This window comes from Lampris incognitus, chromosome 4 (genome assembly GCF_029633865.1).
Source record: "Lampris incognitus isolate fLamInc1 chromosome 4, fLamInc1.hap2, whole genome shotgun sequence".
NCBI lineage: Eukaryota > Metazoa > Chordata > Actinopteri > Lampriformes > Lampridae > Lampris > Lampris incognitus.
This window is the reverse complement of record NC_079214.1, coordinates 22208441-22234108: the sequence shown is the minus strand read 5'-3', so window position 1 is coordinate 22234108 and position 25668 is coordinate 22208441. Positions and strand designations below refer to the sequence as shown.

Here is a 25668-nt window from a genome sequence, read left to right as displayed (position 1 = left end):
AAGAGCACTCCCAGGGTCGTGCGGTGTATGGCACACGGAAGCTGCCATTAAAGAGATCTCTGCCTCTCGACTCCTTCTCCGCGCCAGCTCGCTACAATATTACTCAGAACAATCTACCCTCTTGTTCCTTTACTGATAAATGCAAAATTAGACCTAGTCATTCACTTCTGATCTTGACGGTCTGTGAATTTTTTTTCTGAGCCGATTCCGGAAGTAGAAGATTCAAGGAAACCTTGCAAATTTCAGACCAATCTTATCAAGGAAATGCTACTGAGTCATGACTCAGTAGTAGTAGTCATCAAACATTGATGACTCTAAACGTTCAGAAACTATAGAACTCAGACCATTTATCGTCACTGATAAACATGTCAAAGATTATATCGTTTTTAAACAGTACTTTGCCTTAAACATCATTACAACGTCTAGTTCCCTTTCGCTGTGCGCGCTCCCGCGAGGTGCATGCAATTCTCAGCGGTCAGGCAGAACTCGGCGGACCACCTGTTCCTGCGGGTTCCGTTCCCGTCAATTGCTTCCGGTTCCCCTGCGCGTCCGTGTGTCTCACATTCCAGGACTCACGTGTTTTCTGTGTATAAAAGGGTCCCTGTCTCTCGCCACCATGTCTAGTGTATCACCCGACAAACGGAGGAAAATGGAGACAGCGCTGCACCAGCTGAAGAAGTACACCGTGGTTGTCGCGGACACCGGAGATTTCAACGGTAAAATGATTAAATGTAGGACGGAGGGTCTAGCCAGCGTTAATGTGAGTGACCGCCATGTCACCAACTAACCCGAGTTGCGTAACGAGAACCACGATATCAATACGGTTAATTAGTAAAGACGATGCCTCAAAATGTTCAGCAGCAAACTTTGTTGCACACTTGTACTACTTTATCTCCATAGCTGATGTTATCAGAACATTGCGTGGTCGCCGGAACGACGACGTCTGATCTCATAATCCCACTGCTAGCTATTAAAGTAGCATCTTCCTTCGGTTTGGGTGCTTCCGCTAGTGAATTACGTTAGGATTTTCTGCGAACAAAGCAGGCGGCTAAATTGAAAGTAAGTTGAGCTTGATCTTGACTACCGGTTTTATTGATTGGTCGGGTAAAGTGGTGATGGGCGTATTTCGTTGGATAGACGGTGGCGATGTTAGCCTCCTTTTTTTCAACATGTCATTGCACGCCCGTGTTGGAACTGCTGCAGATTTCAAGTGGCATAGATATCTAATAAGTAACTTTCCTGTAACTTTGTGTTTCAGTTTCTAGCCAAACCCCATATTTTTGATTATTCAACTCAAAGAAGCTATTGCAAACGACTGTCTTCAGAGTGTCAACACAGGCGTGTCGTCAGATGAGGAACTGGGTGGTCAGATAGTGATGCAAACAAATTTCCTCATGTCTGGCTTGCAAGTCAGGATGACAATACAAAAATGGTTCCCCATTCACGCTGTGTAATGTTACCCTGGCGTGACCCCTTGAACAGCCACTGATGTTACCTAAGGAGTGGTGTACTATTCGAGGTTTGTGAACTCTTGATGCATCATACATGATACACAAATGGTCTTGAGCATTGCTTTTCATTCCAGTCTTCAGGGAGCCACACTACTGCCGGTTTTCTATTCTGCCAAGGTACTGAATAATGTCTGTTGCACCAAGGGCTAAAACCTCTCTGGTAAGATGACTGAAATATCTGACACCCCCCCCCCCAAAAAAAGAGAAGCTGGCAGTATTGTAGTTTCCTGAGAACCAGTTTGAAGACCAAAAACACCAACCTGATTATTTGGGGGGGGGTCGTGACTTGAAAAGGTTGAGAACCACTGCAGTAGACAAGTTGCTGAGCTGATGCTTTGACATGATACACAGGCGTATGGATTTATTTGTTGACTAATGGGCCCTCATAGTTATTGATTATGACTGCTGACATACCACATGGATGTCCTTTGTCTAAGGTATGTAAATTTTATCAGGTTCTTGAAAGCATTCAATTCATCTGGAAGGTTTCAATGTAAGTAAGCTAATGACGCAGTTAAAGGGCATCAGGTGTTGAATGTCTACAATGTTACATGCTGTGTAGGCTTACACACTTGTGGCTAAAATATTTTAGTCTCTTGCTAAATATTATTACTTAATGAAAATTTGGACTGATAGGATTGTCTGATTAACCATTAATAACAATGTTCAAAATAAGATTTCCGGAGGGTTTTTTTTTTCTGTCTTCGTTCACTTTTTCTTCTTAAAATTGCTGGTCTGCTGAACAGTTGTCAGGTTGACTACCCACAGAAGAGCCTTCAAAACAAAAATTAAAGAACGGTAACTGAAAGTAGGTGATGTAGTAATGTAAATACACACTACACAAGACACTTAAAACAGGCATGCTGACAAAGCCGTCGGTAATATTTTGCTTTCCTTTCCTGCTGCTTTGAATAAATGTAATAGACCTTTTTCACAGCAGCCATTTTGACATGAAATGGTAGGATAAACAGGTTTTACCAGCTAATAAGAGTCCATTCCATTGTCTGTTGTTTCATTGGGAAGGCTCTGCTACAGTAAATGGAACGGAACCTTAAAGGTAGAACCAAGTAGGAAGCGCGCACCCCTGACCGCAGTTGCCAGAACACATCCCTGTGTACAGGCAAACTCCGTGTCGCGCTTCATTCCTGTCCTATTTCAGTGCTTCCCAGTGGTTGAAAGTCAACCCTGGTTCACTCTTGTTTTGGAATGAGCTTTACCCGCATGGCTTTTCGCCTCACTATATTTGTGTCTTTTTGGCGCTGTCTGTCATTGTCGTAGCTTCCTCTTGGGTGCATGCTTACGATCTTGATCTGGCACCCAAAGGTTAAGGCCCAGAAATGTCCCGTACACAGCAAGATAAGGAAATGCAGGCAGAGGACAGGGTCTCTGCAGATACAGACACCGCCACACATGTCTAGTGGGAGGGATTATTTATGTACAAGTTTATACATTAATTTTTAGGAAAATCCTACTTGTTTTACTAATTAAACCTGTGTTTACCTGCTATTTCATGTCAATATGACTGTCGTGAAACAAGTCTATTGGATTGTTATTTAGATCTACTGTAGTTATGTGCTGTCGGTGACAAGCCCCTTACCCTCTTTAGGCCCATGGTCCATCATAGGCCACCACACAACATAGCCCAATTCTTTGTAGTTAAACCAGGGCCAGCAGATTTAATGTGTGGATCTGTTTGTTGTTCAGGAGCCTTCTCTGAACGTGGCTTTTGGGAGTGTTGAATTGACTTTATTCACAAACTCCCATGAAGATGAGGCTTACTAATGAAAATGATGGGAGTGAAATCCATAGTTATGGTTGTATTCCCTCAATAGAAAATATATAATATTGGGTGAACTAATGATTTATGGTGAGGAATTTATGGTCCTCAGTGCTGGACACCCTTGGGCAGGTAGTCCTCGGAGCACACCCTCTTGGAGTTATTGCTGCAACACTGACTGACCTAAAATCTACTAACGAGGACACTGTTGTAGGAGATGCCATCCTTCGGGTGAGGCGTTTAAACTGAGGTCCCGACTCACTGTGGTCATTAAAGAGCCCATGGCACTTATCGCAAAGAGTAGGGGGTTCCCCTGGTGTCCTGGCAAAATTCCCAACTTGGCTCTCCATCTGGCCACCTAATCATTTCCCTGTGTAATTGGCTCAATGATTCTTTCCTCTCCACCTCAAGCTGATGTGTGGTGAGCGTTCTGGCACAAAATGGCTGCCGTGCATCATCCAGGTGGTGCAACACATTGGTGGTGGTTGAGGTGAGTTTCCCCCCTTCACTGCAAAGCGCTTTGGTTTTCTAGATAAAAGTGCTATATAAATGTAATCCATCATCATCATAATGTATTGTGCTTATTGTTAATTGGATCCTATCCATACCCACTAATGCAGTGGAAGCAACTGGTTTGTTGGTGAGGGAACTGTTTTTTAGAGAACAGAGGAAGGCTTTGTTCTTTCCCAAACTGAGTGCCAAGTCCCAGTGAGACAACTGTGGGATGTTGCTCGGTAGGTAGTTTTCTGCACATGCAAAGTTGCTGTGCATGACCAATTGCCCCTGCCTGGTTTCAAAATATATAAATTTTAAACATCTAGATAAATGTAGCCTATAGTTTAAAAACAGAAACAAGATTCTATTGCTACACCGTAGGTCATTATTAAACAGCTTTTGCAATGGTTTACATGAACTTCATATTTTCAGCTGGAAACAAGATCTTACAGCTCCCAGATTTTTATGTTTTAAGTATTTGGAAAAAAAATGTTTTCTCTTTAACTAATTAATTTTTTACAAGAGATGTTTATTAGGTGATGGTTGCATGTATCAAACTCTTTGCCAGTCAGTGAGTTTTCTTTCTTTCTTTCCCCCCCTAGCCATGGTTACTACGACACCTAAATTTCCAACAGCAAAGAACAAACATTTCTGTAATGTCCATGAGTCTAATAAAACTGTCCAGAATACTAAACACAAAATGTGCTTTAGGATCATGAAGAAATTGAAGATATTTGTTATTAGGAAAGGGCCAAAATACATAGGTCTGGGACTTCCTGTGAATGATGTGGATCAGCTGGAGTTTGGCTGTAGCACTCTTATTGTGCAGTAGATGGCGCTGGATTACCGTGTGCCACCTCGCTGCTAGAGCTTTTCTTTAGCTTTTCTACTTTGCTGTACCGAAGCATACGCCCTACAAAGTTGCAGCACTGACAGTGCAGATGTCACATAGGGTTCAGTGGATTGCGGCGGATGGCTTATTACTTAAGTCAAGTCAATTTTATTTGTAAAGCCCAATATCACTATTAACAATTGTGTGATATTGTGATATCGATATTACAAACTTGGTGACAACAATATCTAGTCACAATATGTAGATACTGCCTACTTGTAAGTGTAGTGTAATGGAAGGCTGCTGAAATGGACTATAGGAAGTGAGCCAGGCAAAAATTTGAATGATATTCTCCCTGGTCCACACCATAAGTACATCTCACCACCCCCACCTAAAAAATAGAACTTTTCTAGCAAAAACACAGATATAGAGTCAGCAGATGTATCAGTACTTTATTGATATGTTAATACAGGGCATTTTAATTTCTGCCTACAGTTTGCGCCTGAATGCTAATGCATGGCCATTTGAGATAACTAGTTTCAAGCTGTTTAGTAATGAAAGCAGGAATTCTTATTTACCATCTTTAATCAGTTTTACCTTCATATCCTTTAGCCATTGATGAGTACAAACCACAAGATGCCACCACCAATCCGTCTCTCATCCTGGCTGCTTCCAAGATGCCAGCTTACCAGCACCTTGTGGACCAGGCCATTAAATATGGTATCGCCAAAGGCGGGTAAGTGGCCGTTAAAACTGAGGTATAACAAACAAATATACATGCATTATCCCAAGAAGGCATTCACTCCTCCCTCATCTGTGATGCCCCTCACAACCCCCGTCCATATTCTGCCCAACACTGCCCATCATCGCACTTGTGTACATTTATTTGGTTAGGGAACTCACAATTTGATACAGTTCATGATACTGGTTTCACAATATTTTCCCATGATTTTTTTTTAAATGAGATTAAAGACATTATGACTGAAAAAGATTCCTGTATTTCTCAGACAAAAATCTTAAAAAAATATAGTTTCTTTTATCATTATCAAATTAGGGAATCCCTTTTTTATTTCTGAGGTAGGGTATAAACTATACAAAACAATGCATATTTCATTTGCCTTGTAAAGGTGAACCTGAAAATATATTGTCTTAAATAACATAAAAACTAAATTGAATTCCTCAGACAAAAAAAATCTACAAAACATTTTCTGTCTTTGTCAAATTAAAGAATCCTTTTTTATTTCTGAGGTAGGTTATAAACTATGCAAAACCGTTCATATTTCCTTTGTAAAAGTGAAACTGAAAATATCTGTTGTATTAAATAAAAAAACTAAAGTGCATTTTAAAACAAATCCCAAATCAACTAAACAAATGTATAATACAAAGAAAATCTCTTGAAATAAACAAAGCAAGGCTTGGCCTGTGTTCCTAGCTTGGAATTTACTTCTTTTTTTTTAAGGAATGTCTAAATTTTCAGCAGAAGCTGAGATCTCTGGACATTCACCATGTCCCACCTGTGGCTGCCATGTCTTTGTGCCTTGATACAGCTACTGAGTGAATGATGAGTTGAAGTGACCTCAAAATTAGATGGCACCCTCTGCTGTTGTAAAAGAGTATTGCGAGTCATTTTTCATCACCGATTTGAATTGTCACATATTTGTATCGGGAATTTACTACTACTACTAATAATAATAATACATTTTATTTGTGGGCACCTTTCAGAGCACTCAAGGACACCTTACAGAATACAGTTAAAAACAATCGGCACTGTATCAGACAGCATAAAATCAAAACAAAGCAGGGTAGACAATAAAAAGTTAATATAACAGACAAGTATAAAATCTGCACAAAACTCAATGAAGAGTGGCTCAGACTGAATATGCCAGTTTGAAAAGGTGCGGTTTTACTGTCTCGCAAAGAATCATTACATTCCTACACTTGGCCTTTAACCTGACCAGCATTTCTATTCATCTAACTTTTTTCTTCCTCCTGTATGCATCTTATATGTTGTGTGAATATTCTTTGCGTTTCTGTTATTCATTTTTGATCTCATACTTAAAGTCTATTACATGTCGATTTTTGTAGATTAGGTGTGAATACATCACTTTTTTCCCCTCCTTTTTGATTTTAGTGCTGAGGAGGAGCAGGTGACCAACATCATGGACAAGCTGTTTGTGAATTTTGGCCAAGAGATCCTCAAGAAGATCCCAGGCAGGGTCTCCACTGAGGTGGATGCAAGGTATGTAAAGGCACCGTGTTACAAGGCTGTGGTGAACCGCTGCATGGTGATGTTTTCTATCTTTTCAAAACAGTTCCTTGTGTTTTTAATTTTAAAAGCAAGGAAAGATGTAAGTTGGGCATGATTTAAGAACGTGACTTTTCTAAAAGTTAAAAGGTCACTAAATATTCCAGTAGTCAAGCTGAGGTTTTTTGCAGACATGCACAAGTTGCAGTGTCAAGATGACATACACATTCCCTCTCTTCCTTCCTGTCCTGTTACTTCAGTTAGTCTTGTATATTGTTAGCCCCACCTCTATGGCTATGTTTTTTGCCTTTTCTAAGAAGTGGTGCATAGCACACTTTGATCAATGCTTTTTCTCTTTTTTAAGAATTCTTTGTAAAATAAGATCATGTTGGAGTCATACTACAGTGCATAATCAGGGTTAACAAATATCCTGGAAAACCCAGAAATTTCTACACTAGTTTTCCAGACATGAAAAACACTTGGAGAATGATACACGTGATCAGATATCCTGGAAATATTGTCATGGAAAATTAGGTTATAAAAGCATCTGCTGATTGGGTGTATTTTCAGGGTAATTTTTAGCTGAGATGACATTTCTATCCATATTTTTTTCAGCCGAGATCGCAAATGAAGTTGGAAGTTTGAGGGATTTGTTCCATGACCAGATAAAAGTTAACACTCCGAGCAGAGAAAATTGAGACCTCCTCTAGATGGTTAATACTGACTGAATATGTGATATGACCTGTGAGTCAGTGCTATCATGTGTATCCAAGCATCATGGGAAATGTCCTGGCAACAAGATTTCCTAAAAATAGTTGGAACACCTGATAATCCAAAATAAATCTCACCCAAAGGGATAACTCTTTAAGGCCATAGGTGTGTGTCGTTTTTTTTTTTTTCCCCTGAGGAGTTTGACTCCAGCACCCGGACTAAGTCTTTTTAGCTTGGTGAGCAGCAGTTGCTCTGTTTATTTTTTTTTCCCCTTGTGTAGCATTATCTCTGTCTTTTGTTTGTCTTGATGCATCCTCCATAATCCAGGTAAGGAAATCGCAGAAATTTGAATCGGTTCATCTGGACACATTTAGTAGGAGAAACATTTCATCAATCATCTAAGTGACTTTATCAGTCTCGACTGACTGCAGGTATCCCACAATGTTATAAACGGCACAGTTGCATAACTACTGAAGTCAATGATCGGTGTTACGTTCCCTGTTAAAGGTCCAGGGAAAGTAACAAAGAAAATAAAAGTATTCCGGGGGGGGATAAGAAAGGTGGGAGGCGGAACCAGGTGTAAAAACATAGTTTGAGTAAAGGGTCTTTTCGTTAATAAATCTAAGATAAACAGGCAACTAAAGATGCTGGCTCTTAACTAACCAGGCTTTAACACAGACTCAGGTCAAACCAAAACAAGGACACTAATAAGCTTCACCCTCCTTCTCAAGGAGTATATACACAAGAGCTTGCTCTCTGGTTGGCAACAGTGGCCCACTGGCCGTCTCTCCACACACTGCTACCAACAATGGCCCACTGGCACTGTTGGGTGTCTCTCTCCAAGTTATATACCCAGCTGATGAGGAATTGGGGTCACCTGGGCTCAATCAGCAGCTCCACAGGAGGCGGGGCATCACCTGGAGAGGGAAAATTAGACACATGGCACTAGAGCCGTAACACCCCCTCCCATAAGTACAAACCCTAGGTTTGTATATATGAGAGGGTAATTACATACACAACACACGGCACTGGGGCCGTAACACCCCCTCTTATAAATACAAACTTTAGGTTTTTATCTGTAAGAGGGTATTTGCACACAAAAACAAATTACACCATTGCTAATTACTTACTCCTCGTAAGTATGGATGGGGATAACATTTGCCGTTTTTCAAATTCACACCTTTTTGTATGGTAACCGGACAGGCATTTTACCTCATGTTTATCAGTAGAACGGTAGGAATGCTGTTTGATGGGCACAGCACTACCAACGTCTAAGTCATGCTGTAAGACACTAGTATAGGACGGCACATCACCAAATAAAGTGGGAAATAGACTGAGGACGTCACTTCGCTGCTCCACAGGGAGGTACAACAGGTGGGAGTTATCAGATAGAAAGTCAGAGTTGGCCACCAGAGGGCAGGTGGAGTCCATCATCAGGTAAGACACCCACACATACTAAGGAAGCAGACGTTTCGGGACTCGCCTGTGTCACCCTAGGAGTATTCCTGGGAAAGTAAGGTTTAAGCATGTTGACATGACATAACCGGGTCTTCCTCCTACGCTCAGGAGTGAGAATAATAGTCTGTAGACACTTTTCTTTCCACTGCATATGGACCCAGAAATCATGCAGTGAGGGCAGATCCAGGCACCGGCAGTAGGACGAGTACTTGGTCACCGGGACGGAACCGACGCGCCACTGCTTTATGGTCAAACCGTTTTTTCATTTTATCCTGGGAGGCGGAAAGGGCTTCTCTCACCAGTAATGTTGCATTCTTGTGGGCTTTGGGCCCATCACTCGCTGACTCACCAACAGAGGACAACTTGTCCTCAGACAAGGCTGAAACAAACACCGAATCAGCCAGATCAACCTCTTTTGGCTGTTTCTGGGCCTGAGCTCTAGTTAATGCACAGACTCCAAACACGCCAGGATGTTTCTTTGCCAAGTCATCAGACTCTGTCACAGACAAGGGAACATCCATGACCTCAGGTGTGGGGTATACTTTCCCTCCTGCTATGTCGTTCCCCATGATGAAATCAACGCTGCTGACTGGTAAAGAGGCGCGAACAGCTATGGGAAACAAACCACTAACGAGTTTCGATTTCACATGGACATGATGAAGCGGTGCAGGCACAAAACTCATTCAGATTCCTCTCGCAACAGCGCTCACATCACAGGCAGAGTCTTTAGTCAAAGGCAAGACAGTAGCACGAATGAATGATTGGGAACCACCAGTATCTCAGGATAGTAACCGGACATTGATCTTCGGCTCTGCCGGTGAGCGATACAAACCCTTCAGAGATGAAAGGGCCGAAACACTCCTCTGGCCCCTCGGCAAGGGAAGGTTGGTTAAGGGGGAACGTGGACATCGTTTTTATCAACCCCACCCCTTTTGGCTGTCTCAGGGCAGCTGCCTGCTGCTTCCGTTTCAAGGCCTCACAATCTGCCACCACATGTCCAGACCTTTGACAAAAAAAAAAAAAAAAAACACTGTTTCTCCACCCTAGGATTTGGAGGGGTACCGACACGCGACGTTTGGGTAACATGCAGGTTAGGATTTCGTGAGTCGCCGCCGCCGGGGGAAGAAATATTACGTGGCACAAAAACACATGCGTTAGCGCGAACTCGTCCGCCAACACTGCTGCCTGATGCAGAGTGGACACTTTTTGTTCATTCAAATAAGTAACAATGCGGTCAGGCACAGTTTTTAAAATCCTCCAACACCATCAGCTCTTTTAAGGATGCCAAGTCGTGGACCTTGCAAGCTGAACACCATCGTTCAAAGAGAAGGCTTTTTCCCCACGCAAAGTCAGTATACATCTGACTTGGGCTTTTCCTGAGGCCTCTGAAACGTTGTCGGTACGCCTCTGGCACCAACTCATATGCCCGCAGAATGGCACTTTTGAGTTTTTCATAGACAATGCTACCCGCGGCGGGAAGTGAGGCGCAAGCTTCCAGAGCTTTCCCAGTTAGTTTACACTGCAGCAATATAGCCCAGGCATCCTGCGGCCAGCTCAAAGCGGCGGCTATGCGCTCAAACGCACCGAAGTAGGTTTCAACTTCGGCCTCACGGAACACAGGGACCAACGTGATGTTTTTGCTCACATCAAAAGCGGCGGTAGAGCTTGGTGTCGGCAACTCACTCATAACAGCCAAGCCCGGTCCTAACTGCGGCTCTGTCGCATTTTGACGGCTGTCTCTGCCTCCAACTCCCTACGAAGCTGAAGTTCCCTCTCCTTTTCCCTTTTTCCAACTGGAGACGAGCAAGACGGACTTTTAACCGCACCTCCAGTTTAGAACCAGGCGTGGACTCTACGGAGAAAGGTTCAAAGGGGGGTAGGGTAACCGGTTTCTTCTGTCACACCACGGGAACCCGGAGTAAAACTAATTGGTATTTGCTCAGCCGGCTCCTCTGCCGGAGAATCAGAGCGGCTGTCAGCCGAGAACAATGCGGCTTCACTACGAGGCGCCGGTAAGCTAAGAATCCCTCCAACAATTAACGCATCTATAAGCGCAGCTTTCAGGTCCCTTTTAGAAAGAGAACCTGAGATGGAGATGCCATAATGCACCGCAATATCACAGCTCTTTTTTTCCCTACAATCATCCAGCTGAGCTAATGTAGGATTAGCTGTAAATTCACAAATCAAACGTAGCCATAGTTGATAACACCATGTACGGGCCTCAGCTACCACCACTCAACCTCACACCTTCAAAAGGTCACATCCACCTGTGGCAAATTACGGCAAGCTGAAATTAGACGTATGGCTAGCCCAAACAAACAAACTTCCCCCGTTCCTACCTTGTTGAAGCTTCGCCTATCTGTTTTCTTGGAGCGTGCTGGGCGGCTTTAAAGGCTGAACTTCGGCGGCCTGAGCCCCGAAAAACCTACCCCCGCCAGGGAGCGTTGTCCCCACCCAGGATTACTCCTAAAACAAGAAAGGCAAAATAACAAAAGAGTGTCCGATGGAAGGACTGGTCACAGTGCAGCTGGACACTCCCCTATTCTAACCAGGGAAGCTGTCTGAAACACCAAACGAATTTACCGTACCCGCCACTGGAGACAAGCTGCACACAGCAACAATTAATAGGTATCCACCTCCTTACTGTCTTATTCAAAGAAAATTATCCCGGACAAGCCCCCATTTGTTACGTTCCCCGTTAAAGGTCCAGGGGAAGTAACAAAGAAAATAAAAGTATCCCGGGGGGGGGGGGGGTAAGAAAGGTGGGAGGCGGAACCAGGTGTAAAAACAGATTTATTAATAAAAAGACCCTTTAGTCAAACTATAAGATAAACAGGCAACTAAAGATGCTGGCTCTTAACTAACCAGGCTTTAACAAAGACTCAGGTCAAACCAAACCGAAACAAGGACACTAATAAGCTTCACCATCCTTTTTCAAGGAGTATATACACAAGAGCTTGCTCTCTGGTTGGCAACAGTGGCCCCCTGGCCATCTCTCTCCACACACTGCTACCAACAATGGCCCACTGTTGGGTGTCTCTCTCCAAGTTATATACCCAGCTGATGAGGAATTGGGGTCACCTGGGCTCAATCAGCAGCTCCACAGGAGGCGGGGCATCACCTGGAGAGGGAAAATTACAGACACACGGCACTAGGGCCGTAACAATCGGTTTCATATGCAAATTGCTGTAACCAATAATTAGAGTTACTATGGCCATGTGTGCTATTCAGAGGATTGGGGAATAGTGGTAATCATAGTGAGATGGCAACAGATGTGTTCTTCAAAGAGGCCATCTATGTGAAGAGGGAACAACCATCCCTGAACTGATGAGGGGCTAAGAGTACATTTGTCGCCATCTTACAATGCTGTGATTGCAACTATTCCCAAATTCATCAGTTAGTTATTCTCTCAGTTAATGTTGTGTCCAGATGAACTGATTCAACTTTCTGTGATTTCCTTACCTGGATTATTGAGCATGCGTAAGCTATCAGTTAGCTACATATTTGTGGCAAGAGTTTGACCTTCTGCGTGTAGAGGTGTGTGCACAAATAGTTTCTGCACAATCATTGATTGCTTTCCTCCTTAATACCCAATCATACTTTGGCATGTTGACAGTTTATTGTACCTTTCCGTGTGTTTTCTGTCTTTGTGCAACTGGTGCCATCAGATCTTTTCTTCTAGTAAGCACATAGTTGAAATACCAGAATTCACACTGATGCAAGAAAGCAGGCTACCTTAGAAATACTCTAGGTTACCATGTACCAAGTGCATTAAGACAATTTTAGTAATCTGGAGGGTAAAATAATGGAGCTGGGAACCGTGAATACAAGAACAAGCTTATGCAAATTTGTCACCTACTTTTACGATCCAAACACCTGTATTTATAAATGTCATTAAAAATTGGCTATCTCTCCACTGACTGTAAGAACTTTTGTTCTGTACCCCACCTCTGGTTATTTGGTGTTTTTTAGTCAGGCATCGAGGTGCACACAGTTGTTTGTATGAAACCCTAGGTAAAAGCTAAGATGGGGTTAAAATCACTCTAGGACATCGAGAGTTGAGTCAGAATTGATAGTGGTTTAAAGGCAGAAATTCGGGGTAACTGGTAGGAATCATTTACATGTTTCTTCTGGATAAGATGGGATTTCTGAAGTCACAAAGTAATGACCAATTGAATTGTCTTCCCTGGTAAGGCAATAAAGCCAGGTGAGCTTGCAAGAGATGTCTTATTGTTCCTGGCAAAACACAGCACTTACTATAATTAACATCAATATAACAGTATCAAGTCTTGTCTAATTGTCCTTGTCTTTTATCTGGTCAGTGGGTCCAATTGGAACTGACAAGCAGTGGCAGTGTGCAAGTCTGTTTTGTGGTATTGCACTCATTCACACAGTTTAAGTTGGCTTAACATACTTGACAATTTATGTCATGTTACTGTCTATTCCATCGTGTTTAAAGATGCATGAATTGCAAATTCACAAGTTTCACTTTCATCTTAACTTTAGGAGGTTCTGAGTTGGATGAGATGCAATGGTAGCAAACCCCTTTGAAGGCCTGACAAATGTTGCATGCCAAATGTGTAGAAAGTGTCTAATGGAAAAATTCAGTTTAAAAAAAAAACATCCTGAAGTGGCGATTCTGGGATTCAAGCCAACGTAGGCCATTAGAAGTTCAAAGCTTCATGATAAAAATATCCACCAAGTTTGGTGATATTTGGACAAACTGTCATTGATTTATGGCCAAATTTGCGCCCGGCCCATGCATGTGTTTGGAACTGGTGACGCCCCCTATTGAGTGAAATAGTTTTACACAGGTAGTATAACATTGTTATGAAATATGTCCTGTGAGTTTTGTAATGACTAAACAAACAATTTCTGATTTATAGTTTCACTTGTTATGCCACGCCAATTTTTTGCATTTGTAGCGCTCCCTAGTGGTTGATTTCAATGAATCTTGCAGGGTATGTTTCAATCAGTAAATCAATCAATCAGATTTTATTTGTATAGCACTCTTCATACAAACAAATGTAACACAAAGTGCTTCACACAATAAAACAATGAAATCAATAACCCCCCCCCCCCAAAAAATAAAATAAATAAAAGTACAGGCACATTTTATAACGGTACAAACAAGTTTAAAACTGAGTTAGTAAAATAAATAAAAGTGCCATAAACACTGGTTAATTAAAAGTAACAACAGAGCAGAATATATAAAAATAGCAAAATATATAAAACACTCACACACACTATGAATTTAGGTGTAGGCTGTTTTAAAAAGTAAGGTTTTTAACCTGCTTTTAAATGTGTCCAGTGTGGGGGCCTCTCTCAGGTCCTCAGGCAGAGCGTTCCATCTACTTGGGGCGTAAATAGAAAATGCAGCTTCCCCTGCTCTAGACCTAGCACAAGGGATGGTTAAGAGACCACTGCCATTGGACCTGGTTTCAGGTATTTACTATGTGGACATATCCTGCAAGTTTTGTGATTATTGGCCCAACGGTTGTTGACATTGCACTATGTCCTGAGCCACGCCTTTTTGAAGTTCATTGGTCAGTATCATGAAAACTAAATAAGGTGATAAGCTTGGTCCAATAAGGATCCACCTAAAATTTGGTAGCAATCGGACCTATGGTTTAGGAGATGTCAAAAATATGTTTTTCAAGAAATTCAAAATGGCTGAAAATGTAGTCGGGTTTAGTGGTTCTTATGGCAAATCTGTAGAGCGAGAATAGATGGATGTCTGTACCAAGTTTCATGTAAATCGGACTTGCAGCGTAGGAGTTATGACTTTTCAAAGTTGACTTTTAGCCCCCGTCAGGTCGATTGGGGTCATCTCTCTACCATTTACCGTCTCACAGGAATTTGTGCAAACATTTCTGAGGAAAAATGATAAACCAGCACAAAAACGATAGGATTTAAGCCCTTTGGGCTTGAACCTCAATAAGATCTATGAAAGATCGGCACTGGGCTGTCTAACCAGCAGTTGTCAGGAAAAGATGCCTCTTTTATGTATCGGAGGGAATGTTGATATAGGTATCCACACACGGGTGTTTAGCTTATATTGCTTATATTGTGTTATTGCCCATTCATCAGTTACTGAGATTCATAATTTCAGCAGCAGATGTGAGTAAAATTATTTTCTTTATTTGGTAGGGACAGAGCACATTAATGAACATCAGTATAATACAAGATGTAAACATGCTGGACTTGGCAAGAGTGCATTTACATCCATAGTCTGTAGGCAGGTAACAAACGGTATAGGTAACAATATGCAAAATACAAATAGACAAGTCAAAAAAAGACAAAACTACATTGTACACATGTCCGGTCAAAAGTGATCACAGCTCTTGTTTGCTTTGAGCTATTGTTTGAGTCTTAAAGGTGGGATATATAGGGCACTTCCTTATTGCGAGTAGTAGACCATTCCGATATTTATTTCCCTTTACTGAAAGGTACAGCTTGTCTAAATGTAATAACTTGTGCATCCTGAAGTTACTCTACATTGTTAACACTCAGTGGTTAAGTTTTCTATCCTTCCGTTCTCCTAACAGGCTGTCTTTTGATAAAGATGAAATGGTTGCCAGGGCCCTGAGGCTCATCGCGTTGTATGAGGAATCGGGCATCAGCAAGGAACGCATTCTTATCAAGCTGTCATCGACATGGGAAGGCATCCAGGCTGGCAAGTAAGCATGTGATTTCTGTGGTTCTTGCTTAAACTTTTTTTTTTTCTGGATCATGTTTTTTGGACCAAATTAACAAAATGAAATCTAATTTGAAGTGTTGATGGTGAGTAGAGATTACAATCCTGAATTAGGGGACCCTTCATCCTTGTAGATTGGCAGTGTGGGAATACCTCCAATATGGTTTGCCAATTACCAAGATCGCAAGAGGGTTCACCTGTGTCTACCAGATGTTGCATGCAAATTGCTTTTGATGTGATTGGAAATAACATGATTTTTCTAAAACGCATGTTTACATGTTTTGTTTTTAATAATTAGGCTCTTTCAAAACCTCTCCATCATATTCAAAAGTTAACCAGAAATCAGGAACACTTTATTTGTCATTTCACTTCATGCATTTGCGTACATGAAATGAAACGAAATGCTGTTTCCCCCCACCCCACAGCAGTACAACACAAAGACAAAAACACATCCAAAAACTACAAGAACACACATATCCAAACTAACACATATATCAAAAGAAAACTGTCCAAGGGAACGAACGCAGGCCAGGATGAATGTCGGAACCGCCGGTCTGCATGGGCTAGCAGTTAGCTGGGCGGGCTAACCAGCTAACTGGGCAATACACCTTACATCTCTCACTCTTCTCTTCAAAGCAACTGCTCAAGCTACCAGGAGGTGAATGTAAATGAATGGGTGGTATTTATATAGCACTTTTTCTAGCTGCAACAGCAACTCAAAGCCCTTCACAATCATTCACCCACCCACACACTGATACACTGAGAGTGGTGCAACCACGCAAGGTAACCAGCTCAATGGGAGCAGTCAGGTGTCTTGCTCAAGGACACCTCGACATTTTTGCAGGGAGGAGCCAAGGTTCAACCGGCAAACCTCCAGTTACCAGACGACCTGCTCTACCTCCGAGCCATTGTTGCCCAGGAAAATAAAACCATATACTGTTATAACATAGACCACTGACTCTAGAGCTTGGCAACAGTGAAATCATTCTTCCATGAAACACTGTGTCTTTTTGTTCACAGCATCATGCAAAATCAGCAACAGTCCAAAACCCCTCTTTGCAAATTGAAGTTCATTATTCAGAGATGCTGAACAAGATGGCAGAATGTTTAAGTGAATCTGGCAAAAGGAGCCAGTTGTAATCTGTTAAATTATTGTGACCAGTTTGGTCTATTTGTTTTCCCTCTTTTTATTTTTAGAATTACTTTTAATCGTTCTCTGTCTTATTTAATGTTTATATGACTTATGTAAAACACTTTGAAATGCCTTTTTGAATGAAATGTGCTATATAAATAACCACCTCACCTAGGTCGTCTGTCAGGACGTCCCTTATAATAATAATATTAATTAATAATCAGGACGCCCTTATTTTATAGAAATAAACTTGCCTTTAAGAAGGGAGGTAATATTCATTGACATAAATATCAATAGAAGAAGAAAGTAGATTGACAGAACAAAAGATCAACTAGGCTAAAGGGGAGTAAAAAACAAATTGAATTGGTGAATTTACCACTAATACTGGCCCTGGAAAGACTTGGAGAGGGCACTCCTTTACTTTTTAAGTTTAGGATCCAGTGGCCCCTTGGTGAAAAATGTAGTCTGGATGTCTGAAATTGATGCTTTTTCATTTGCTATATTAATGCTTTTACCAATGGCCAATCCAATACAGACAAGTGGTCTGATCTGAGGTTGGCAGACCTACGCATACATACCGTGTGCAGACATTCCAATGTCTATAACTTAATAGATGGTTCAATAACATGAATAAGACCAGACTAGTGCTTCAGCTGCTGGCTGAGAAATGAAATGGATTCTTCCTTAGGGTATTGAAAGCACACTGTAAGTAGATGGAGCTTTTGATTTTTCTTGTAGTTGAATGACTTTTGTTAAACAGTCTACAGGCCCACTGGATTGCTTATATTATATTCCCCTTGGTGAAAGGCAGTACTGCATATAACATGTCAAAGGTGGGGCCCTCAACAGGTGGCAGAAAAATTGCTCATCCTGAAGTCTTGTTGGACCTCTTCTAAATGCCTTAGAATGCCACGCTCCTCATTTGAAAAGCTGGTTGTGTTTTAATAAAGTTGTGTCCTTTGTTCGTTTAGGTTGTGAATGCTTCTCAGCTGTTGCGTTGCTGTCCCTATTGTGCTAAGATGTTACATGCACACGTGTGTGTGTGTGCGTGCGTGTGTGTGTATGTGTGTATATATATATGTATGTATGTATGTGTGTATATGTATATATATATATATATATGTGTGTGTGTGTGTGTATATATATATATATATATATATACACACACACACACACACATTGTTAATCCAGTGAGTCAAGTAAATTCTTTGAGACGGTACAAGCCTGTTTCATGCCAGCTGATGTTTGCTTATGGCATGAAACAGGCTTGTACTGTCTCATACAGAATTTACTTGAATCACCAGATATACAGTGCATCCTGAAAGTATTCACACCCTTTCACTTTCCCCACATTTTGTTATGTTACAGCCTTATTCCAAAATGGATTAAATTCCTTTTTTTTTCTCATGAATCTACATACAATACTCCATAATGACAAAGTGAAAAAGGTTTTGTAGAAATTTTTGCAAATTTATTAAAAATAAAAAACTGAAATATTGCATGTACATAAGTATTCACACCCTTTACTCAGTACTTGGTTGAGGCACCCTTGGTAGCGATTACAGCCTCAAGTCTTCTTGGGTACGAAGCTACAAGCTTGGCACACCTATATTTGGGGTATTTCTCCCATTCTTCTCTGCAGATCCTCTCGAGCTCTGTAAGGTTAGATGGGGAGCGTCGCTGCACAGCTATTTTCAGGTCTTTCCAGAGATGTTCAATGGGGTTCAAGTCTGGGCTCTGGCTGGGCCACTCAAGGACATTCACAGACTTGTCCCGAAGCTATTCCTTCATTGTCTCGGCTGTGTGCTTAGGGTCGTTGTCATGTTGAAAGGTAAACCTTCGCCCCAGTCTGAGGTCCTGAGCGCTCTGGAGCAAGTTTTCATCAAGGATCTCTCTGTACTTTGCTCCATTCATCTTTCCCTCGATCCTGACTAGTCTCCCAATTCCTGCCGCTGAATTACATCCCCACAGCATGATGCTGCCACCACCATGCTTCACTGTAGGGATGGTATTAGCAAGGTGATGAGAGGTGCTTGGTTTCCTCCAGATGTGACATTTGGCATTCAGGCCAAAGAGTTAAATCTTGGTTTCATCAGACCAGAGAATCTTGTTTCTCAAGGTCTGAGAGTCCTTTAGGTACTTTCTGGCAAACTCCAAGCGGGCTGTCATGTGCCTTTTACTGAGCAGAGACTTCTGTCTGGCCACTCTACCATAAAGGCCTGATTGGTGGAGTGCTGCAGAGATGGTTGTCCTTCTGGAAGGTTCTCCCATCTCCACAGAGGAATGCTGGAGCTCTGTCAGAGTGACCATCGGGTTCTTGGTCACCTCCCTGACCAAGGCCCTTCTCTCCCGATTGCTCAGTTTGGCTGGGCGGCCAGCTCTAGGAAGAGTCCTGGTTGATCCAAACTTCTTCCATTTACGAATGATGGAGACCAGTGTGCTCTTCGGGACCTTCAAAGCTGTGAAATTTTTTTGTACCCTTCCCCAGATCTGTGCCTCGATACAATCCTGTCTCGGAGGTCCACAGACAATTCCTTTGACTTCATGGCTTGGTTTCTGTTCTGACATGCACTGTCAACAGTGGGACCTTATATAGACGGGTGTGTGCCTTTCCAAATCATGTCCAATCAATTCAATTTACTATGGGTGGACTCCAATCAAGATGTAGAAACATCTCAAGGATGATGAGTGGAAACAGGATGAACCTGAGCTCAATTTTGAGTGTCATAACAAAGGGTGTGAATACTTATGTACATGCAATATTTCAGTTTTTTATTTTAAATAAATTTGCAAAAATTTCTACAAAAACTTTTTCACTTTGTCATTATGGGGTATTGTGTGTAGGGAAAAAAAGGAATTTAATCCATTTTGGAATAAGGCTGTAACATAACAAAATGTGGGGAAAGTGAAGGGGTGTGAATACTTTCCGGATGCACTGTATATTATATAAGATGTAGGAAAAAAAACTTTAATACATAGCATACCCTGAGAGCAGGATAAGCGGTTCAGATAATGGATGGATGGACATGGCAGAAGGCTATTTGAGGCTTGTTCAGTGAGGTCCATTGCTGGTTAGGCGGTGAACTATATTTATGCGTATGATAGTCAATTAACGCAGCAGCCAGTGCTCAGATCGCATAGCGCTTTGAAACTTTATAACCTCACCTTAATACCTCCCTGTTAGCCTTTACTTTTTTATTATGTGCAGTAACATTCAGCCTGTGTTGCTCGTCAAGGACCATGTCTATGCGACTTTTACCAAATGTTTTCAAGGCTATCTGAGAGTGTATGTGGGATGTGGAATTTTCGTGCTTCAGCTAAGCCCTTGGTAAATTATTGAAGTCGCAGTAACCCCCTTTCACCCACACGCTGTCACTGGTCGAGAACAGTAGACACGGGAAGCAGAACAGCTTGCTAGCCTGGCCACAGCCATAAAACCAGTCCTTCTTTTGATACCATTCCATTTGAAAAGTCCGTATTATCCTTTCCTTTTGGGTGAGATGCATCAGGTCAGGTGTTGGCTTACCATTTGCGATCACATTCCTTTTTTCCTCAAAAGTAAATGTTGAAAATCTTTTTAAGTATGTAATATCCATTTTGACTGGTGAAATTAGACTGAAATAATAGCTAGCGAAAACGTTACGCACGTGAACAGCAGAAGACGGCAAGCCAGAGGGTGGGAGGGAGTCAAAATACATCTGTTCACAAAACGCGAGGCGGGTTAGCGATGTGCCTCATCATTGATACTGACACTGTAAGAACAGACTACACATGCGCAAAACTCCGAAACCATTTGCTTTCATTCCACACGCCAGAGAGAGGCACAAGCAGACTCTGCCTCAGCAGCCTGCATTCACGAATGCTAGCTTTGGGAGCAAGCCATCCTGAATGGGGCATGCCTTTTATTGACAAAACAAGTTTTACATGATTTTTTTTATTATTATTATTTTTTACAACAATCTTAACAAATTAAAGTTAAATAAAAAATAAATAAATAAATACATCTTTTTTGACTATCATGATATTTCTTTTTTTTAATTTTTTATTGTTAGCCTGGGTGAGGCACTGCCTACCCTGCCTCCCCTGACTGCACATCACTGGGCTTGTTCTGCTATGTATTAAAGTTTGTTTTTTTTCCTACATCTATCATTCTGCTCCTCATTTGTTGAGCATTCTTACCAAGCCCATTGATGGTTTCCAGGAAAAAAACGCTAAACACTTGTATAAAGTGCAGATGCGGGACCCTTGAATGCACTGTTAACTGTAATTGATGTATCGTAACCATAAACCTTCCGCTTCCAGTGTGGGAAGATGGCGGCGCGAATTCATGTTTGCAGCGGCCGCATCCAGTACCAGTGTGGGAAGATGGCGGCACAAACTTACATTTGTGGCGGCCTCACCCAGTACCGTCCATGCAGTGTCTTTGTCCACGTCTGCGTCTAAGTTTGTGTCTTCGTTTGATGGCTGGGAGAGCTTGGTCTGCTGCATCCTGTGGGACCACGGCCCTGCCTGGAGCTTCGCTAGAAGAGGAAACTCCGAGGGCAGTCTGACAGGACATGGAAATGGAGCAGGCTAAGCTAACTGCTAGCCCATGCAGACTGGCAGTTACGATAACACTGAGGGTGGTCTGGCGGCAGCCTCGCCTAGTGTTGACTGTTTTTGGTGTTGTCGTGTGGAGTGCGGGGAGGTGTGTTGAAGGTGTCTGGCTGGGAGAGCTGGCGTTGAATCGGCTGAGGGAGCCTGGTCTGCTGCGTCCAGTAGGCCAAAGGACCACGGACCTGCCCAGAGTTGCACCCGAAGAGGAAACACCTAGGGCAGTCTGACAGGATGCGGAAGAAGGGCAGGCTAAGCTAACTGCTAACTCATGCACACTGGCAGTTCCGACAGTCATCCTGGCATTCGCTTTCTTGGACAGAGAATTTTTTTTTTTTTGTTGAATAAGTTGGCTATATGTGCTTTGTAGTTTTTATACTTTGTAGTTTGAATATATGTGTTCTTGTAGTTTGGATATGCATTTTTGTCTTTGTGTTGCACTGCTGGGGGAAATGTTATTTCATTTCATGTGCGACCCTTGGAGCAGGATAAGCGGTTAAAATAATGGATGGATGGAGGTGCATGGAATGAAATGGCAAATAAATGTTCCTGATTCCTAAACTGGGAAAACATCAGTGAATGTGTCCAATTGATAACCCCATTGGTGTGTCTGCACATGCACACTGAACCCTGTAATGGCTTGAGTAACTATAGTGACTTTCACTACCAGTTAGACAATGAGTTCATGATGGCATAGCCGGATGTTCTTTACTGACAGTTGGTTGGTCAGTAACAGTGTGTAAAGATATGGGATTGTTTTGTAGTTGTAGAAGCCCAAATAATAAACCATTGGGCTATACAAATAAACTTGACTTGACTCTTGCGGTGTCCGCATCACCTCAACGCAGTTACATTTTTGAGGTGACCATACGTTACGACGGAGTGGATAATTATAATTACGCCAGATAATATAATTTTCTTTCAACTAGACTGTTTCTCCCAGTCTTGTAAAATTTTATATATATATAAAATCAAGTTAAAAAGGCAGTTGTACCTGCCTTCTGGTGACCAAAAGGACTGTGGGCTGAGCAGCAGCTGGCATAAGTATTTGCAGCCCAAATGACAAAATCTGCTGGCTTATCTTGCATTTCAAGTGGGGTACACAGCTGTAGTGCTGTAAAGACGGGAAGTATGCGTTTGTGTCTTCTTCTTTTTTTTTGTTGTCATAATACCCCTGTTTGGTTTAAATGAAATGTGCAACATCTTTTTTTACGTGTGTGTGTGTGTGTGTGTGTGTGTGTGTGCGCGCAGGGAGCTAGAAGAGAAACATGGTGTCCATTGCAACATGACCCTGCTGTTCTCCTTTGCTCAGGCTGTGGCCTGTGCAGAAGCCAAAATCACCCTCATTTCTCCCTTTGTGGGACGCATCCTCGACTGGCACAAGGAGAATACAGACCGCAAAAGTTATGAGCCACATGAGGACCCAGGTAAGAAAGTGAATTCCTTTATTAAAGAAAAATAGGCCAAGCAGTTGGTAGCATCAACACTCGTGCATGTGGGCCCTTTGAATCTGCATTGTCTCCCGCATGTTGTCCCCTGAATGTGTTTCACAAATGTTCGATGAGAATTTGATCCCATCAGTTTGCTATTAGGGGCATTTAATCAACTAAGTAAAATTGCAACCTTATTCAGTATTTTTATTTTTTGGGGGGGGGGGTGGCATACTGAAGCAGTTTAGATCAAAATGTCAAGAAGTATTGAAGTTTTGAATTTGTCTGTGTATCAGCCCTGTGATGGCCTGGCGGCCTGTCCAGGGTGTCTCCCCGCCTGCCGCCCAATGACTGCTGGGATAGGCTCCAGCATTCCTGCAATCCTCAGAGCAGGATAAAGTGATTTGGTTATGGATGGAATTTACCTTTTTTTTTTTCTGGAAGTTGTATACAGGAGCGCTATATTTTATTGTGAGGAGCACTTCGTGAGGGGAAAAAAGTACTTCGTTGAGTGAATGATAAATTCAGTTGACTAATGGGGTGTGTGCTATCCTTTATTTTGAATTTTTTGGAAGCTAACTATCTTGCATTTATTTCCAACTCAGTGAAGTTTTTAGTCTGCTAAAGTAAAAAAGTACTTTGACGCCAACAACCTATATTTGAAGACTACCTGTCACACCCAGATTTGGTTACCAAGATGTTTTGACTTAATTTCCTTGTGTAATATCTGTTCAATGTACAAAACTGGCACTTCTAATTTCTTTCTGTTTTTATGCCTTAATTCCACCTAACAAGGTGTGATTAGTGTGACCAAGATCTACAACTACTACAAGAAGTTTGACTACAGCACAGTAGTGATGGGGGCCTCCTTCAGAAACACAGGGGAGGTGAAGGCCCTGGCTGGCTGTGACCTGCTCACCATCTCCCCTGCCCTGCTGGGAGAGCTCAACCAGGACCACGCCTCTGTCACACAAATGCTTAATTTGGAGAAAGGTATTTCCCTATAATTCAAATGGTGCTTTTTGGTTATAAGGTGAATACAGTCTTGTTTTATGCTGATTTCGCTGGCATTTCACGATCATGTATGGTGTAAGGAAAAGTCTGTAGGTTCAATTTATTGAAATGACGGAGTAATCTTCCCTGTTGAACACGAAACACTGTATTCTAATTTAGAAATTGGGATTTTTTTTCCTTTCTAAATCCTTCTCATTTTGTTAATTTCAAATCATTTCAGTCAGCTTTTGCTTTCCGTTTTGACCAGACAGTCCATTTAGTTCAAATAAATGAAAAAAGGGTTTTCCAGGATGCATCATGAGGAATATTTGAACTATACTACAAAATATTCAAAAGCTGCTTTAACATTGAGGGAAAATGGCACCCTTTTATGACATGTGTTGACATTGGAAGTTTGGTGTCAACCAAGACAATTGGATGTAAATATCCTTTTATGTTGCAGACACCTTAACAAATTAGATTTCTAGACAAGAATGGCTCTCTCACTCACCTAGTTATGAAAATTATCGACTGAACATGGATGGCACATAAATGGATAAGTTGGGGTTGAATTATACAAATACACATTATAATGGTTGCTCTTGCAGTAGGCTTCATGCCAAATGTGAAGTTAACCTGCAGTGAAAGCAAAATGAAATTGTTGGTATTAATGTTGGTAGAATTGCCATAGTCTCTTTTGTATTGTAAATATGATTTTTAACTTGCTTACTTTGTGTCACCTACTATTGTCTTTAATGAAAGCTCAAAGAAAGGGCCTCAAGCATTTTTGTGTTGTCCCCGTAACTCCTAATTTATTTGTTTTACAGCAAAGGCATGTGACCTGGAGAAATTGCACCTAGACGAGAAGACCTTCCGTTGGCAGCACAACGAGGACCGCATGGCTGTTGAAAAACTGTCTGATGGCATCCGCAAGTTTGCTGCTGACGCTGTCAAACTGGAGACAGTGATCAAGGTAAAAGAAGGCAATGAGATTTCTCATTCATTAACGGGAGTGTAGACTCCTGTGGGCTCACCCTGCATAAAAGGGTTTAATTCCAGATGTTTCTGTCTGATTCTGTGCCACTGACACTGCAGGGCTCTCATCGTTGTCTTCTTTCCCACAGGAGAAAATGCTTAATGTGAAGAACGGCCAGTAGTGGGGGGTGAAGCATCGCTCAGCCCATTGACTGGAGCTGTGACGTGTCCAGAGAATGACGCCGTCTGCTTCGACCGAAGGGAATGAGTTCAAGACATCAGGGGAACCTTTCTGCTTTGATCCCACCACCCTCAAAATGTTTTCCCCACTAAATGGAGACTGCTAAAGCTGCGATTGACCGATATACTTTCCTCTTGTATTCTGGTCATGGATAATGTAAATGGTCAATGTTCTGGTTGAGAGATATTGTCTGACTTGAGATTTTGGTAAGATGAAAAGGAGAATAAGTCATTGACAAAGTAGTTTCTTAATCAGACAGGGCCTTGTGTTGTTTTGATAGTGTTAGACGATAAACTAGGGGACCATGTGACTCTTGACAGGAAAGGACCAACGCCGAGTTGAAGATCAAGATTATTTGAGTAGAGTTGATGGGGAGACTTAGAAATACATCATTCCTATTTTAAAAACTTTTGCTGTTTCACTAATTAAACTTTTCCTTGGTGAAAATGTCTCTTTTCTCTATTTTTAATTTCTAGTTTATAGACGTTAATAAATCCATGAACAATGAAATTGCTCAGGTGTTCAGTTAAACAAATCTGTTTAAAATTTCAAACTAATTTGAAGCAAAGAATTTACTG

At 41.8% G+C, this 25668-nt stretch overlaps 1 protein-coding gene across 1 annotated transcript; it reads left to right on the top strand.

The window, feature by feature from the left end:
* Positions 1-540: 540 nt before the first annotated feature.
* Positions 541-25537, top strand: taldo1 (transaldolase 1). The gene is made up of 8 exons (XM_056278771.1): positions 541-716; positions 5228-5351; positions 6747-6854; positions 15578-15709; positions 22703-22878; positions 23677-23874; positions 24702-24847; positions 24999-25537. Exons 1-8 carry the CDS (start codon positions 617-619, stop codon positions 25029-25031), a joined length of 1017 nt encoding a protein of 338 aa, XP_056134746.1. The 5' UTR covers positions 541-616; the 3' UTR covers positions 25032-25537.
* Positions 25538-25668: the final 131 nt, after the last annotated feature.